The following is a 19,098-nucleotide window of genomic DNA, read 5'->3' as shown; positions in this document are numbered from 1 at the left end:
GATGAATGATGATTGAGTGCGAAGTTGATAAAGTAGGAGTAGTGCGCCCACATGCACAAATAATTGAAAAACTACAACTGAAAGTCCACTAGCCAACTGAAAGTCCCCATGCATATCAATATACGAATATTTTAACTTGTTTATGTTATGCTATATTTTATCTTACAATATTAATACTAAATATTAATTAAATATTTTTATTATTAATTATAAATTGTTGATATGTCATCTCCACTTGCCACGTCCCCACCTAATCTTCTAGGAAATGCAGGAGCATGAAGTGTGGAAAATTAATGTCCATTTGTTAGAAATATCCACTTAGAAAGCAACTTGATGAGGGGATAATAATTCTACTATAGGAGAATAAATATAGTCTAGGTTGTATAGCTCAGCTGCAATTATTAGTTATAAGAATCAGTATTGTGTTAATAATGACATTTTAGATTCATGAATTTGTTCATTTCATGTTACATATGCAATTTTTGGAAACTTTTTCTCATTATGCTAATAGAGAGAATCAATATTAATTCAAGTAACTAACTTCAAGCAATATATATAAGAAATGAGTATTTATCACAACCAAATTGACGTGGGTTATATATCACGCTTCCATGACTCAGTGAGTTTGGACAAAGCAACACGAGATGAACCACTCTCACTTAGTGCCTCTTTGGCTGCTTTTTTCATAGCAATAGTTTGCTCTCTCACCAATTTACCTGACTCGGATTCCATCAGCTCAGTAACTCTCTTCTCAACCTCCATAGCAGTTACAAACCCGTCCTCCGACTCGTCCATTGACAACGCAATTTTCATATCTTGTACCATCACAATCCTATTAAACCTTTGCTCCGCGTAGAGAGGCCAAGCCACCATTGGCACACCAGCCCATACTGCTTCAAGCACCGAGTTCCACCCACAGTGAGTCACAAACCCTCCAACCGAGTCGTGATTTAACACAGCAACTTGAGGAGCCCATGATTTCACCACATATCCCCTATCCTTTGTACGAGTTAAGAAACCATCAGGAAGCAGAGAGTCCAAGTCAGGATCAGCCTGAGCCGAAATGGCTAAGCCTTTTTCAATCGCCGGAGGATTTCTCACCACCCATAAAAACCTCTGTCCACTTCTCTCCAATCCAATTGCAATTTCCATTAACTGTTCCTTCGAAAACAAACCTAAACTACCAAAGCACAAAAACACAACGCTTCGACTCGGTTGCGAGTCGAGCCAGGTTAACCACTCGGGAAGACCGTCCTTAAGGTTACCGACGCCGTTAACGGTGAAATCCTTTTCGTTACGTGTTGCTATCAACGGCCCGATACAGAAAATAGGAGGAGTTGTACTGTCCGGTACGCATTGTCCCTCTGATATTGCTTTCAGAGGTCTTGGTTCAAGCGATTCATAGGTGTTTATTATAATTCCAGAAGCTTTCGGAAGAATTTCGGAGGCTTCTAGAAAAAACTCATAAGCCTTATCGTTCCGATCAAGCACCGGCTTCGGCATGTCGGTGGCCGGAATTGGCGGTAGACCGGGAACATCAAGAAATGTGCCGTTAAGATCTTTGAAACTCTTGGTGTATTTCCGATGATTAATCGGAGTATATAGAAAAAGAGCAAGACAAGCAGCAGGAGAAGTATAGAAGAAATAACAAGGGATTTTGAGCGCAGAGGCAACGGAGAGATGAACAGCACAAAAGAAGTCGAGAACAAGAGCGTTAACGGTGGAAGTTTCGGAGATAGAAATGAGGATTTGACAGACGTTAGGCTGGCTGAGACGGAGAACCTCAAAGGTTAGGGTTTCGTGATTAGCGGCGGTTGTAGAATGGGGAGAGACGGCGGGAAGATGGTGGAAATAGATTGAAGGAACGGTGGCAGCAACATTTTCAATGTAAGAAGAAGTTTTACCGGCACTGTAAGGTGCGGGGATTATAAGTATGTGAATAGAAAGTGAAGGTTGAGAGGAAAGTATGAACTTGCCAAGCTCCACCATGGATATCAGGTGGCCTATCGCCGGCGACGGGAGCAAAACCAGTGCCGAAGACATAGCGATATTCTGTTTTGCTGTAGAGAGGAGAGACTGACAGGAAACTGAATTTTGAGACTCTTGGCTTCGATTAAATCAATAAGAATGCTTTTTTATAATGAATTAATTATGACATGTTATTATTCTATTGGCCCATACTGTCCTATTCTAGAAATTCTCAATGTATATTTGTTTTTTTGTTTACTCAACTTATATTAATTTCAATCCAACTTGTAAATCTGAGAAGTAAAATTACTAATAATAAACAAAAAGAAAGAGTGACTTTTTCTCTCTCCTGAGCTTTTGGTTTTCCTCTTCTTTGAGTTCTAGAGTTTTCTCCGCTGATTTTTGATCGATCTTGTTATCTGCTGGTTCTTTTCCATTGATCTTGTTACCGCTTCCCTTTGGCTTTTCTCTGTCGAATTTTGGAATTTCTTTCTCGTGGCTTTGTCACTGCGTTTTCAATCTTGAGATGGATCAAGATTTTTCAGAGTTATCATTACTAGATGATGAGGAGGAACAATTTGTGCTTGATGTTCCTGATGATGGAGATGGAGGTAGCAAAAATTTGGTGGAACTTAGTTTGGTTGGTCGACTTCTCACTGAGACGGCGGTGAATTTTCAGTCTATGAAAAAGCGATTAGCGATTATTTGGCATCCTTCTCAGGGTTTATGTATCAAAGACACTGGGGAACAGAGATTTCTTTTCCAATTCTTTTCTATTGAAGATATGCAATCAATTTTGGATGCTGGGCCATGGAATTTTGATAATCGAACTCTTGTTCTTGAAAGGTTGAGGTGCGGAGATGTTCCTTCTCAGATTCCGCTCTTTCATGTGAATTTTTGGGTACGTATCTATGATTTACCGATTGGTTTTATGGCTGAGTCAATAGGTCGTTAGTTGGAGGGGTTTGTGGGGGAATTTTTAGAATATGATAGCACGAATAATTCGGGGTTTTGGAATACTTATATGCGTATAAAAGTGAGGATTGATGTTAGGGTTCCTTTAAAGAGGTGGAAGAAAATCAAGGTCTCGAATGGGAATTCATCTGTGGTGCAATTTAAATATGAGAGGTTGATTCTTTTTTGTGTTCTTTGTGGCTGTTTGAGTCATACTGAAAGTAGTTGCCCAGGTGCTATAGATAAGGATAGGAAGTTGTTACAGAAGGAATGGGGTCCTTGGTTAAGGGTGGCTTCAAGGCAAGGGAATGATGGAGGAGCGGGTAAGTGGCTGCGGAATCCGCGTGATGTGAATATTGTTTCTTTAAACTCCAAGAGGAATGTGTGTCCTGATGATGTTAATCAGGTTGGTCTGGATGGTCAGGGGAAGATTGAGGGATCTAATGTAGGGGAAAAGGGTAAGCAGAATACCACAATGAGAGTTGCAAATAATAAGGTGGTTCAGATGGTTGAGAGAGATGAAGAGCATAAGTTGGTAGAAGGGGACGGAGGTTGTGAGCTTGATGATATGATTCTTGATGATGAAAGGAAGCGTAAGAGGAAGGTTCAAGTTCAATCTGAGTCGGTTGTTGAGGTGGTTACCAATCCTGCTGCTGGGAGTTTAAACAGTAGCAATCTTTTTTCGGCCGGGGTCCTAGGGACGCCCCGCCGGTCGCAATGATTGGTGTTAGTTGGAACTGTCGCGGGCTTGGCAATCCGCGTACAGTGTTAGCTCTTAAGGATATGATTAAGAGCTGTAAGCCTTCTTTTGTGTTTCTAATGGAGACTCTTGTTCATGCTAATAGAGTAGAAGAATTAAAGAGAAATATGGGTTTTCAGGGGTGTTTTTGTGTAGACAGTATTGGTAGGAGTGGTGGTCTGGCTGTGTTTTGGAATGATTTGATTTCTGTTGACATCTTGAGTTTTTCCAAAAATCATATTGATATGTCTATATCTGATGGTGTTTCTCCTACTTGGAGGTGTACTGGGTATTATGGGAATCCGGATAGGAGTCAGAGACAAATTACATGGGATTTGTTGTGCTCTCTTCGGGGGGCTTCGCCGTTGCCTTGGTGTGTTATAGGAGATTTTAATGATATTTTGGGGCCGGAGGATAAGAGGGGTCTACATTTGCATCCGGAGTGGCTGTTTAGAGGTTTTCGGGAGGCGGTCTCTTCTTATGATCTTCAAGATCTTTTTTTGTCGGGCTTTAAGTATACGTGGGAGAGGGGTCGGGGTACTGAAAATCATGTGGAAGAAAGGTTGGATCGGTGTATGGCTAATAGGGGCTGGTTTGAGTTATTTCGTCAGGCCTCTTTAACGTGTATTGTTACTTCTACATCGGATCATTATCCTTTAAAGCTTAACACTTCTTTGGAGGTGCATAACAATAAGGGTTGGAAATTTAGATTTGAAAATGGATGGGTTGCGGAGGAGGGATTTGTGGAGCTTATTTCAAAGCACTGGAAAGGGTCTATGAATCTTGGTTTGCTTGAAAAGTTTGGTAATTGCATTAAGCTGATGACGAGTTGGAGTAAAGATCATAAAATGGTTTTTCGTAAGCAGATCCGTCAGCTAAAGGAGCGTTTGTTAGAGGAAGTGAAACGAGATTCTCAAGGCTCAGCTGAAATGGTTTTGGGTCTTAGAAAGGAAATTGACATATGGCTTGATAAAGAAGAGCAGTATTGGAAGCAAAGATCAAAAAAAATTTGGCTTCAGGGAGGTGATAAAAACAGTAAAGTTTTTCATGCTGTGGCTTCAGCAAGGAAGAGACGGAACCATATTCTTTATCTGCAAACGGACAATGGGACTAAACTGGATACTATGGAGGAGCCGGAGCCCCATATTCGTTTGTATTTTACAAGTATGTATGAGGATGTGGATGATGGGAGGGTTACTAATGTTGAGTATGTGAAGAGTCGGTTGGTTCAAGGTGAGATTGATTCTCTGCTGAGACCTTTCTGTAAGGCTGAATTTACCTGTGCAGTTATGGCAATGCATCCGGATAAGTCACCGGGGCCGGACGGGCTTAATGTGGGTTTTTTCCAGAAGTTTTGGTCTGTTATTGGGGATGAGGTGTTTGTGGCTTGTTCTCAATGGTTGAGTTCAGGTGTGTTTCTTCTTCTATAAATGAGACTGTGATTACTTTAATTCCAAAATCTTATAGTCCGACTGAGATTCAGGATTTTAGGCCAATTTCGCTTTGTAATGTAATATATAAGATCATTTCAAAAGTATTGGCAAATCGGTTTAAGCCCATTCTTCCTCGGCTTGTTGGTCCGGAACAGTCTGCTTTTGTGAAAGGTAGATCGATTCTGGATAACGTTTTGATTGCTTTTGAAACCACGCATTACATGCGGAGGAAGAATTGTGGGAAGAGAGGTTTTGTGGCTATGAAGATCGATATTCGAAAAGCTTATGACAAGGTTCGTTGGTCTTATCTTAGGGCGATCTTGGTTCGAATGGGTTTTCTGGAAATGTGGATTGGTTGGATTTGGCAATGTGTCACTGGAGTAGAATATAAAGTGTTGATTAATGGTGTTGAAAGTAAGGCTTTTAAACCGGGGAGGGGGATTCATCAGGGCTGTCCTTTGTCTCTATATCTCTTTATTCTTTGTGCTGAGGGGCTGTCCCAACTTATAAAGCAGGCTGAAGGGCGGGGTGATATTCATGGTGTTAAGGTATGTCCTCATGCGCCGATTATTTCCCAACTGTTGTTTGCGGATGACAGTATTTTCTTCTTTCGTGCAACTAGAGAAGAATGTGAGGTGGTAAAGGGTATTTTAATGAAATATGAAGATGATTCGGGTCAAAGTGTTAATTTCCAAAAGTCGGGTCTGATGTTTAGTGCTAATGTTAGGATGGATCTTCAAGCTGATCTTAGGAACTGTCTTAGAATACAGGGACCTTTAAACGGTGGTAAGTATCTGGGATTGCCGTCTTTGATTGGTAGAAAGAAAAAGGATGTTTTTAGGTATCTGAAGGATAGGGTTTGGCAAAGGATTAATTCATGGCAATCTTCTTTTTTTATCTCAAGCTGGTAAGGAGGTTTTAATCAAATCTATCCTTCATGCTATACCGGCTTATACGATGGGTGTTTTTTTGTTGCCTATTTCTCTTACTGATGAAATTCAGAAGGCTTTAAACTCTTTTTGGTGGGGAAGGAAAGTAAATGGGCAGAAGAAGTTGCATTGGACTGCGTGGGATCGGTTGTGTGATAGGAAAGACGAGGGAGGCATGGGTTTTCGCCATTTAAGATCTTTTAATTTGGCTCTTCTTGGAAAGCAAGTTTGGAACTTATTACAAAATCCGAATACTCTTCTATCTAGACTTCTCAAAGCAAGATATTTCCCAGGAGGGGATGTGTTCTCGGCCTCTTTAGGTTCAAATCCGAGTCACGTTTGGAGGAGTATTCATTTTTCAATCTCGTTTGTTCAAGGAGGGTTCAGATGGAGAATTGGTAATGGGCTTAAGGTCCGGATTTGGGATAACCCTTGGCTTGCTGGGGATGATTTTTATATTACCTCGGGGAATCCGGATTTGGATGGTGTTAGTGTGGTTCGTGATCTCTGGAATACATGTACTACTGATTGGAACTTAAATTTGATTAATGGGGTCTTTTGTGCTGAAGATGTGGCGGCTATTTTGTGTTTGCCGGGAGGTGTCTTAGCTAGAGAGGATGTTCTTCGATGGCATTTTGATAGAAGAGGAAGATATGAGGTGAGGTCTGGTTACAGGTATATTTTTGATAATTTTTGTGTGAATACTGTTAATAATGTTGGGGGGAGCCATAGTTCTTGGGTTAGATTGTGGAGCTTGAAAATTCCACCGCGGGTGAAACTCTTTTTCTGGAAACTTGGGAGGGATGTTTTGCCGACTCGAGATAGGTTGTGTAGGAGAGGTTTGGACATTGATAATATTTGTGGAGTTTGTGGTAATTTTGGTGAGCATAGCTTACATGTCTTTTTAGACTGTCCTTTTGCGGGTGATTGTTGGAGGGAGGCTGGGATTGTTTTTTATATTCCGCCGGTTGAGAGTTTTTGTGATTGGTTAAATTTTTTGATGAATCGTCATGCGGAACCATGTTTGGGTAAAGCTTGTATGATTTTGTGGTGTATTTGGCGTAATAGGAATGCTAATATTTGGAACGGACAAACTTTACCTGTGAATCTTGCTGTCCGGCTTGCTATTGATTTTCTTTACCAGTTTCTGGCGGCTCAAGATGGGGCGGACAGGTTTGTTGTTCGGGTTCGTGAGGAGTGTGCGGGTAAGAAATGGAAGCGGCCTCCTTTGGTCTTTATTAAGGTTAATATTGATGCTGCCATTTTTAGAGATTCTAATGAGATCGAGTTTGGGGCGGTGGCGAGGGATCATCAGGGTGTGTTTTGTTGGGGCTACTCAAATTTTAAAAGCAGTAATGTTGATCCTTCGATTGCGGAAGCTTTGTGTTTGAAGGAAGTTCTGTCTTGGCTAATTGCTCAACGGAAATCAAATGTTTTAATTGAGTCGGATTTTAAGTTGGTGGTGGAAGCTATGTTGAAGGAAGATGATGATTTTTCGGAGTTCGAGTTGATCATTTCACAGTGTAGGGTATTGTTTCAACAGATTCCTATTGTTAGTCTTTCCTTTATTTTTAGGCAAGCGAACGGTGTTGCTCATGCTTTGGCACGAGGGTCACGTTCTTATGCTAGCCCTTATTCATTTGTTCATTTACCGGATTCTATTCGGCCTTTGTTACGTTCGGATTTGGTTGTTGTTAATTCTTAATAAAGGTTGGTTCTGTTAAAAAAAAAACTTATATTAATTTCTTTTTGTTACATCAACGTATATTGGACAAATTAATAAATTAATAATGTTGGTATACGTTACGTAAGGCAGATTTGGTTTTTTGGGGTGATAGTGGAAAAGTTGACAGATAAGTCATTCTTACTGTGACTCTACAAAACCGTATATGAGATTTTCACCTCATACGGCTCATCGTTCAATTCTTTCGAAGTCATTGGATCATTTTCCTCGTTCGAGAAGTTCCTCCCTTCCTCCACTCCTATCATAAAATTTTATTTATAGAGATATTAATTAATCGATAAATTAATAATTTATAATTTATAGAATGATTTTAATTTTTTTTAAATAAATTTTTTGACTAAAATCAATGGACAAATAAATTCTTCATCTAAAATCAATGAACTGTGTATATTCATCATATTTTTACGTAATAAAATTAAATGTGTATTATATAAGTTAATTGAACTTGAAAGTTCATTGTATTTATGTTAAAAATATTCAATGTATCATAGTTAATTAATTACTATATAAATTTATATAAAGTGTTCTTTCAAATCATACAAAAAATGGCTTCTCATCTAAAAGGTGTCAATAAGTCAACCATGACCGTTCAAGTCAATAAGACCAAAGTTTAGAAGAAATTTTGGTGAGTGTTACGTAAAATTCAATTGAGGATAAAGCCGAAGATGATTCGGTACCTTTGAAACCAGTCACAAAAAAGGAAGCAATTATAGCATCATCGACTCTTTACAATTTTTTGTTACAATTTAACAAAGATACACAGAACTTTTGAATGCACTGAGAATAGTTAGAGATTAAATTCAATTAGATTTAAATTTCAAGAAAAAACAAAATATCATAGATTCAGATTTTGCTAAATTATACTAAGTATGTATATCTATATATACTTCGCATATTTATTTGAGAAATTATTAATTTATAGAGGAAATAATATAATGTATTTATATTATTATCTTATTAATTTATTAAAATTGATCATTTTTTGAACTGGCACAGGTCGGGATCAGAAGAAATTATTATTTTAAAGAGTTTATTAATTTATCGAGTATTTTTTTTTATAGAAATTGGGACGAGACAGAACTTGGGCGGGGTGAGCACCCGTGACCCAAGAACTGATAAACCCGCAATATATTAATAAACGAAAAATGAGTGTTTGAACAAGAGAAGAGGAAGGAGAACAAACAAAAAGAAGGGGGAGGAGAAAAGTTTAGGAAAGTCAAGAAAAACGCAAGTGAGAAATACTACAAATGTCATCATTGATAAACCTGTGGCAAAAAGAAGGAGCTGAAGGCCACCAATTGATCACTGAAGAAGAGACTCCAAACTTTGCCAGTGCATCAGCAACTCTATTTCCTTCCCTAAAGATGTGTGAAAAAAGAATGTTCATCCTAGAGCAAATGCTGAGACAATGCAATCATTCTTGACGAATACTCCAAGGAACATCCATGGAACGATGTCTAAGCAGATTAACAACGTACATTGAGTCTGACTCAACCCAAAGCTGATGCCAATTTTTCTCCCAAGCAATTTCAATTGCAAAAATAGCGGCTCTCAATTCAGCCATGTAAGCAAAAGAAGGAGGGGTAGAAAAAGCAAAACAGCCTTTGGAAAATCCACGGTAGTTGCGAAAAATACCTCACGCTCCTGCCTCGCCTGGAGTGCCAAAAGCAGAGCCGTCCACATTGACTTTAACCTATCCCGGAGGAGGTTTAAGCCAATGGACCGGAATAATGTTGGGAGCCGGAGGCGGCCTAGGAGAAGCCAGAAGACGGGATAAGATAACATCATCTCTCCATGAAGAGAAAAAACCTTTAGAAGTGGCAAAGGACTCTCGAATCATTCGAAAGAGGGTGATCTTCGAGTGCTGAATAGAAGGAGAAACTTCCTTAAAGATTGCTTCATTCCTGCAATGCCAGATTAACCAGATGCAAGTGACAGCGGCAACACGTCAGATCATCGACACTTGTGAGCCAAAATGAATGCTACGAAGAGAGCTGAAGAAGTGGATGAATTTTGAATAACGAGGCAAAGAGCAGTCAAAGTGAAACTCAAGGGCCCTCCAAAGAGAATCTGTAAAAGAACATCTAATGAATATGTGATTAATGGACTCAGCATCCCTACCACATAGAACACAACGAGAGGCAAAGGAGAATCCAAGATGCTGCAGGAGGTCGTGAGTCGGAACCCGGCCATGCAAAACTCTCCAGAAAGTGAAGGAACGAGAAGGGGGAGTGTGAGCATTCCAAACAAATTTATACCAGTCCACCGAAGAGGAACTAGGACTGATAATCGAATAGTACTCTTTGGCAGAGAAAATACCCTTCGTAGAGGGCTGCCAAACGCAGAAATCAAGATCATCTTTACCCCTGTGAATAGATCGAATACTGTCTTGAACAACCAAAGGAAGAGTGCCTAAGTAAAGCCACTCTGAATTAACCAAAAAATCATCAACAGAATTAAAGCGTGAACGCTTATCCTGATGATCAAGACCCAATTTGTCCGCCACCGATGGAATGATCCACCTATCTGTCCAGAAATTGAGCTTTGAAGACTGGCCAATCCACCAAAAGGTTTGGTCCCAAATGGATGAATAAACAAACTTACAAGAAGACCAAATCGAGGATGGAGCAATGGAAGCTTTAGGCAAACCAGAGACAGCCAGAAATCTAGACTTCATCAGAGAAATAGCAACACTGGTGCCTTGAATTAATTCCCAACACATCTTACCCAAGAGAGCCTGGTTAAAGATCCTAAAGTCCTTAATGCCCAAACCTCCATCCTCCAAACTTTTGCAACAAGTTTGCCAGGGAACCGTGATTGACTTTCTCTGGTCAACACAACCCGTCCAAAGGAAATTCCTAACACTTCTATTGAGCTTATTCAACAAACTCACTGGCCACTTATAGATCAAGAATGAGTGAACTAGAGAACCAGTAATAGTAGATTTAATTAGAGTTAAACGCCCTGTAAAGGAGAAAGAGCTACCTTTCCACTTGCTAAATTGAGAGAGAAATTTGTCTACAAGGCTACTGAGATAACAAGCTCGTGGAGCTCCTTTAAATAGAGGGTCTCCTAAGTAACTGAAGGGGAGACACTCCAGACGGATGCCAAGACAATGAGCAAGACGAACCCTCCTCGAGGGACTCACCTGAGAACCAAAAAAGACAGCAGATTTGTCCCAACTAACCTGCTGACCGGAGATCTGTCCATATAGCAGGAAGAAATTCTTGAGAGCATGCAAATTGCTTAAGGATACCACTCCAAAAATGAGCATGTCATCAGCAAAAAGAAGGTGAGAGGGAAAAGAATTTCCACTAGAATAATACATAGGAGAATAAGTACCCTCCCTCACCATCTTAGCAAGCCAACGAGAGAAAAAGTCCTCAGCAATGTCAAATAAAAGAGGAGAGAGGGGGTCCCCTTGTCTAACCCCTCTAGAACAAGAAAAGTAACCCTTTGGAGAACCGTGAATCATCACAGAAATACGAGCAGATGCCAGAATGTTTAAGATCCAATCTCTGAAAGTGAGAGAAAACCCAAAAGAGTCCAATACAGCCAAGAGGAAGTTCCAATCTAAAGTATCAAAAGCCTTACGAATATCAATTTTTAAGGTCATGTGACCACCAAAACGTTTTCTGTCAAGCATATTAACTCCATCAGAAGCTAAGGCAATGCACTGGTGAATGCTTCTACCTTTAAGGAAACCATACTGGTTGGGAGATAGAATCCTTGCTGCAATAACTGCAAGTCGATCTGCAAGAATTTTTGAGATGATTTTGAAACTAAAGTTACTCATTACAATTGGACGAAAATTCTCTATTCTGTCAGCTTCAGCAACTTTAGGAATTAGAGCCATAATACTAGAGTTTAAGCCAGACAGGATGCAACCATGATCAAAGAAAGCCTGAACCATATTGCAAACATCCTCCTCTACAATATCCCAAAAGAAACGGTAAAAAGTTCCTCCAAAACCATCAGGACCAGGGGCACTGTCAGGATCCATGGAAAAGACCGTATCTTTAATAGCTTCAATGGAAGGTTTAGAAATTAATTCCTCATTCTCCAAGGAAGTTACTAAGTTAGGAATTACCTCATTAATTCCTCATTATCGAGTATTAATATATGAAGGTTTTACTGTACTAATAATGTTTTAAGCTCACAATACATATATAAATAAATAAATTGTATATTAGAATAATAAGAAAATGTATTAGGACAATTAGAAAGTAAATAATTTTTTGGGTTAAGGTGTAAAAATATTCCTAACGTTTTGGTTCAGGAGCAATTTTATCTGTAACGTCTAAAATGATACAATTTTACCCCTAATGTTGGAAGCCATGAGCAATTTTACCCCTAACGTTGATAAATTGGGTCAACTGATATTTTTATTCCTTATTCTGCACCAATTATATATCAGTTCGATTTCATGTTTTTTATAATTTAATAATAGAATTAGAGATTAATATTTATAAATTCGGTGAATTTTTTGAATTTTCTTTATCCAATTCGTAAAAAAAACAGTATATTTTTTATTTTTTCTATATTCAACATATATTTATGAATTATTTCTCAAACTGGTAACGTTAGAGGTAAAATTACCATTGACTTCCAACGTTAGGGGAAAATTATATCATTTAGATGTTAGAGGGTAAAATATATTTTTATAGATCTTATGAATAAAAGCACAATATATATACATACACACCTAAATTTTTTAGTAACGTTATATACAGCAAAACCTCTATAAATGCATATCTTTGGGATCGGAAAAAAATATTCATTAAGCGAGATTATTTATTTATCGATAAATGAATAAATTATTCATTTATCGATAAATTAATAAATTATTCATTTATCGATAAATATTCATTAGATATGTAATTATCTTGTTTAGGAAATATATTATTTGATTGATTTGTAATTATTACATTAGCATAATTACAAATCAATCAAATAATTGCAAGATTCGTTCAGAAGATGCTAATATTCCTGAACCAGAAGTTGGTCAATTAGATGAAGATATCCAAGGATTAAGTGATGTCATTTCTAATTTATGCTATAGAAATGTGATGGATGTTGAACATCTTTTGAACTATCCTAGCGAGAATGATGCAGTTATGGAATCGCTTACAGACGAAGAAATTATCCAATCAATAATGAACAATGATAATGGAAATGATCCAGAACCAGATGATAGTTGTGTTGTCGCAAATGTATTGTCAAAAGACGCCTTTCAAGCAATGGTCACCTTAAACAACTACTTGCTACAACATGAGCAAAATATACCAGAAGTTGTGTTTGCACTACAAAAAGTTAAGCATGGTGTTTATTTTGGTTTAGGTGGAAAGAAAAAACAATCAACTATAGATGCATTTTTTCAGAAGAAATGACTTCTAGTTGATTGATTAAAAGGTTTTGGCATATATATATAGATATATATATATATATATGTAATTTAATAATTATTACTTTATATTTTTATTAGGCCCTTAATGATTTAAATATTTTTTATAACTTAATGCATTTAGTGAGGTTATTACTTTAGTCCATTGGCCCATGTCGGGACCGGAAGAATTTATTATATAATCGAGGTTATTACTTTATCGAATATTCATTTATCGAGGTTTAACTGTATTTAGGTACATTCTGATGGTAAAAGAATACTTGTTTCTTGGTGAAGAAATTGAAATACTCAACTTTATAAGAATGGGAATAACAATAATCTTTTTTTTTTAATTAAATTTGAATCTTAGTGGGTTTCTTTCCAACTTTTTTATTTTTTCCCTTGACATACGTAATTAATTACGTGTGAAAAGCATATGTAATAATCATTAACCATATGTTGGGGAACACTCATTAATTATTTAAGTATGATTAAGACAAGTTTAAGTTAGAAAACAATCATTACAGTTTTAGAATAGACAAAACAAATATACCACGTATTAATATACAACAGTTGTGACAGTATTTAATTTATGTTTCTAGAAACTAAAGAGACCAATGGGTAAAAAATGAGTGCCCCATAAAGAAGTCACTTTAAAAAAAAAAAAAAGTTTACTCTAAAGAAATTTGAGAGTAATTTTATAACGACTCGGTCCGGAGTGGGTGACACCGAGATAGAAGGCCTGAGTAAGGAGCGGCCTTAAGGGATGACGATGAGGACAGGAATAAACTGAATCCCACATCGGAAGTGGAGAGGGAGTGATCGAGACTTATTAGTAAGATGAGAATCCAATACATGTAGACGCGTTTTAAAGCCGTGAGGCGTAAGGTATTGGATTTGGGCAGAGCGGACAATATCTACGTAGTATTGGGCAGGGTGTTACAAATTTTTTCATTAAAGAAAGATTGGCCGGTTTGTATTGTCATGATGATGATGATGGAGAATTAGTAGAAGAAACATCTCAACGGCTTCACAACAACATATCTATAATCATAATCGCAATCTCAATTCTCATTATATCGCAATCATAATCAAGATCTACATTAACATTGATGTCTTCCAATTGCAATATGACCTAAGAAGGAATAAGCACATTGTTAGGAAGGATTGGAGTCTGATGTCCCTTCTAATACTTAAGTCAGTGAAGATAACGAGATATAATAGAGTGAATTTGAAGTTGTTGTTTTGTTGGATTAAAATCCACAATATGGGTTTTACGTGTATAAAAATGTAGATTATGGGTTATCATAATGTTAGTCTGTTAAGTGATCTAATGCGTTGTGGATTCAGATATAGTTCCACTATTGATCTCGATGAATGGACATACATTTCGATCTTGTGATTCTATTGAATAATCTACAAACTATTCCTAACATGTTTACTTTATGATCTTTGAGATAACTATTTACAGCAAATAATAGAATGATACCATACGACTAGGTAGGTTTTCATGTGGCAGTACTTAATTGGTCCACATGTTTATACACTTTTGTATCAGTTCTTCCTTTCCATAAGTTACGATGAGTTTTGAGGATTAGAAGCGTATATTTCAAGTCCGGTTTTGTGATTAGGACACGTGTGTCCTTGGCGGTTATCCTTTTGCATAAGGATTCATCATTGATGCATGATTAGTCTACTTTAATTGCTTTTTATGATGTGATATAAAAACAATTTTAAAACATTATTTATGGTGCTTAAGATTGAAAAACAAAAAGAATTTGTTGTTGATATTAATGTAGACCTTGCAAATTATTCTGCTATTTTTTCTGATGATCCAGAAAAAAATAAGTGTCAATTAACATCAATGCTAATGTGAGCAAAACTATAATCCCTAACGATCTTAACTTGATCTTTGATTCCATGTACACAAACATTTTCATGACAAAAATAAGCATTGTTCCGATCTAACCAGATACAGTAAATAGTAACAACAAGCAATTCTTTAAATGCAAGCGTTAAGAGTTTTTTCCGTACCTTTTCTACAACACCAACTGGCCTATGTCAGAATTCGAATTCGAAATCTAACTTAAGCGACTTAAAGTTCTTAACCACTCAAGACAGTCTTAAGTGGTAAAAAAATAAAATATATCTTATTCGTCTCTTCAAAAATAAAAAAAATATCTGATATGATAATTATAAAATAAATATTTCAGTGCATAATAGCATCTCTAATAGAAAATGCTTAAGATATTGTTTGATTATTTGGCAATTACTTTGGTAACCTTTAAGAGCATCTCCAATTGAATATAATGAAACACTCATTATACCCTTTATTACTCTTTTTCCATGGACTTATCAACTATTCAATTGAGTAGTTGATTAAACGTTTTTACTATCTTTATGTATATATTTTTAATTTTTAGTTCTTAAAATAATATAATATAGAGTCTAATTAATTGGCGAGTCTCTTATGATTGAGTGATTGTAAAATTTAATTTAATAAAATGAAGTTTATTAGTTAGAGTTTACATTGATGACATGACATATATATATATATATATATATAGTGGTTGTTGGTATAAACGATGGGAGATGCTCTTGTGATTTTTTTTTAAGAAGTGTAGTCCAAACAATCCTATCAAATTTTGGACTAGATAGAAATAAGATTGATATTACTTAGAAACATTAGCATAAATTTATACTTATTGTGATAAATTAGGATAAGATACCAAAATAGGTTTATAGTTTTTAGAAAAGTATCAATTCAATTTTCACTTACGAAATAGCACTAATATAAACTTAACATTTAAAAAGGAATACCAATTTAGATTTTAATAACGAAACGTGACACGTCATTTATATTACTCTATTAGGTGTCTTCAACTTTCATATTCACTCGCCTCAATAACCCCAATCTTCCGAACTCATCAAAGCTTTTGTCATCGATTTCTTTCAAAATTCATCTTTTGCAGAGATGAATGGGCTTATGTAAGCCCTTCTGTTTTAGCATTGGCCCAATCTTTACAGTCCATTTGAGCCTATTGGCCCACTTGAACGATTTATCCCAATTTTATTATTTATATTTATTTTGTTAAATTATTATGCTTGCTTTCTTTGGGGTAGGGCTGTAATCGAGCCGAGCCGAGCCGAGCTTTAGCCTGTTCAAGCTCGGCTCGCTATAAAATTAACGAGTTTGAGCCCGAGCCGAGCTTGCTATAAAATTAACGAGCCGAGCCCGAGCCGAGCTTTGGCTTGCTCAACGAGCTTGAGCCGAGCTTCGAGCTTGTTTCGAGCCCAAAATCCTCTTTTGGACTTGGTTCATTAAGAAAATTATCTAATCATGAATTGTTTGTGAGTAAATTGTTAATTATATTTGTGAAGTTTGCTCGCAAATAACTCTTTAATTGTGTACATAAACAAGCTCACAAGCAAAGTTCGTGAATAAATAAACAAGATGCTTACAAATAGTTCGTCTATTACTCATTTATTATGTTTGTGAATGAACTCATCTAATAGCAAATGAAATAATATTAAGTTTAGATATTTGTGAACTAACACAAAACTATATAGTTTTCTACAAAACTAAAATTTGTTCATAAATGTTCTAATAGAGCCTGCTTGCGAGCTTTTGAGCCGAGCTTTGGCCTGCTCAAGCTTGGCTCGTTTACGAACCGAGCCAGTAAATCGTGTTCACGAGCGGCTCGTTTACAAATCGAGTCGAGTCGAGCCGAGCTTTTATCGAGCCGATCACCGAGCTGCTCATGAGCGGCTCTCTTCATTTACCCCCTATTTGGGGGGCTTAATGTATATTAAACCACTTGAACTTGTCCCTTTTTTTTTTTTTTTTTGGCACCATCAACTTTCACTAAACCCATCACACACTTCTATTTATCAAAATAGAATCTCCCTTACCCTTTTTATGTTTCGGATTAGCGCCTATATTTCATTCAATAGTGATGTGGAAAGCAACAAATGGATGAATTAAACATGGTGTGAAACACATAATAAAAAGAGAAAATTAAAAAACTAAATTTTATGGTTTGGTGGATTTGCAAATAGAGGCGGATCCAACCCAGGGTTCGGGGGCTCCAACCCCCCAGTCCCCGACTTCACCTTGAGTAATATTGGTTCGGTATTTAATAGCCTCCTAATTTTAATTTATGTTGGCTTTTTTATAGTATAATTTCAATATTTCAAGATAACTGAGTTAGTTAAGAGACATCTTTCATCATAAGAGGTTTTGTGTTTAAATTCCTTGAACCTCATTTTTTATAAAGCTTTTATTTATCTACTTGATTTTTTTTTAAAAAATAACTTTGTTATTTTTATTAATCACTTTCTATATCTTCTTAACTTTTATGTAATATTTTTTTCCTAAATCAATTTTTACACTTTTGAAACTAAAAAAAACTTAATTTTTAAATTAAATTATATATGAAAATTATAAAAAATTTTAATTAAAAACAAAAAGATAAAAGTTGTATAATTTTTAAAAAATTAGTGTTGGATTTATAAAATATTAAATATATCTACTTCTTTAGACCGAACACTTTTAATTTTTTATTATTCAACACACCGAAACGACGAAAATTTAGGATGCTGGAGGCTTTTTTTTTTACTCAGCCTAACGGCTGGAGTTTATAAATTTTCTCAATTTCCAAATCTAACTCTGACACCAGCAACAAGGTCAAAATTAGCCCCCCATGTATAAAATCCTAGATCCATCACTGTTTGCAAAACATAATCTACGTGGTTAAAAGTTGACAAATATGTACATTGAAGTTGATTCGGTTAGCAAATATAGTCTAAATTGATTAACGGTGTTAAAAAAAAGTCAAAATATCAGCCAAAACCAAAAGTCAAAGAGATATCATCTTAATATTTTTTATTTATAATTTAATTTTTTATTTTTTCCTATCTAATCACCATTTTACATCTCATTTCTCTCTCCTTAAATTCTCTCTCCTCAATTCTTCTCCTTCTTCTTCCTCCATTAACCCAACAAAATATATAAGGATTCATATGATTTCGCTTACGGACAATTGAGATTCCATTATGAGAGGTCCTTGGTTGATGAAGCATTTGGAAGACCTCAATAACCTCAAGCTAATCCAACTGAAGATCAATATCTGTTAAAACTCGTTCAGATGTATGGATGACATATAAAATATTGTGTCTGCGACTTTAAGTCCTAGAGAATGTTTTCTGGGGCTTTGGCTCTCGGAAAGAACATCTGACTACCCTAAACTTGTAAAATGTTTTAAATTGGGACAATTTTTTGTAAATTTTAACCTACAGTACCCTAAACAAATCATTAACCAACCAAAATGAAGAATTTAATATGCCCCAAGGAGTGTTTTCTTTTAGCATGCATTTATCTCGAGGAGATTAAGCTCCACTTAAATCTTTTCTTGTAGCATGTTCAACAAGTTAAATGTAGCAATGGTCACTGAAGTTTGAAATTTGTTTCAAAAAGGCTACCATTTTGTTTTAATAAAGTCATGAAACTTTAATTTTTTTTTATTGAAGTCATCTTTACTTAGTTATGTGTTAGGCTTTGTAAGAAGATGACTTTTTATCATTCAAATATCTATTTCTCTTTGAAAGTATTTTTAAGGTTCATCCCTCTTTACAATGAGGATTTATAATTCCTATGGGTTTAGCTCGTGAATCTTGGAGATTTCACGGCTCCTTTAAGTTTAGCTTGAGAATATCTTTGATAATTTACGCTCAAAAGTTATTGCCCGTTTCTCGATCTCTATTAGTTAGTATCAGAGTCGATCATTTCCTAACTTGAAACTTTTTTCGATAATGATTCAATCGAGGTTACTACAAGAAATAATTGAAGTAGTTGACAAGAAGATGGAGAATTTCAAAACTGAGATAATGGAGCAATTACGAGAGAAAAATCGGGTGTTCGCCGAGGAAATGAGAAAGACGAGAGCAAG

At 36.3% G+C, this 19,098-nt stretch overlaps 1 protein-coding gene across 1 annotated transcript; it reads right to left on the bottom strand.

The window, feature by feature from the left end:
- Positions 1-420: 420 nt before the first annotated feature.
- Positions 421-2,091, bottom strand: LOC136224626 (UDP-glycosyltransferase 88A1). The gene has a single exon (XM_066013014.1). The coding sequence runs from the start codon at positions 2,041-2,043 to the stop codon at positions 595-597; it is 1,449 nt and encodes a 482-aa protein (XP_065869086.1). The 5' UTR covers positions 2,044-2,091; the 3' UTR covers positions 421-594.
- Positions 2,092-19,098: the final 17,007 nt, after the last annotated feature.

The sequence above is a fragment of the Euphorbia lathyris genome, chromosome 1 (assembly GCF_963576675.1).
Source record: "Euphorbia lathyris chromosome 1, ddEupLath1.1, whole genome shotgun sequence".
In the NCBI taxonomy this organism is placed as follows: Eukaryota; Viridiplantae; Streptophyta; class Magnoliopsida; order Malpighiales; family Euphorbiaceae; genus Euphorbia; species Euphorbia lathyris.
The sequence above is the reverse complement of the archived record's forward strand: the minus strand, read 5'-3'. Positions and strand labels throughout refer to the sequence as shown.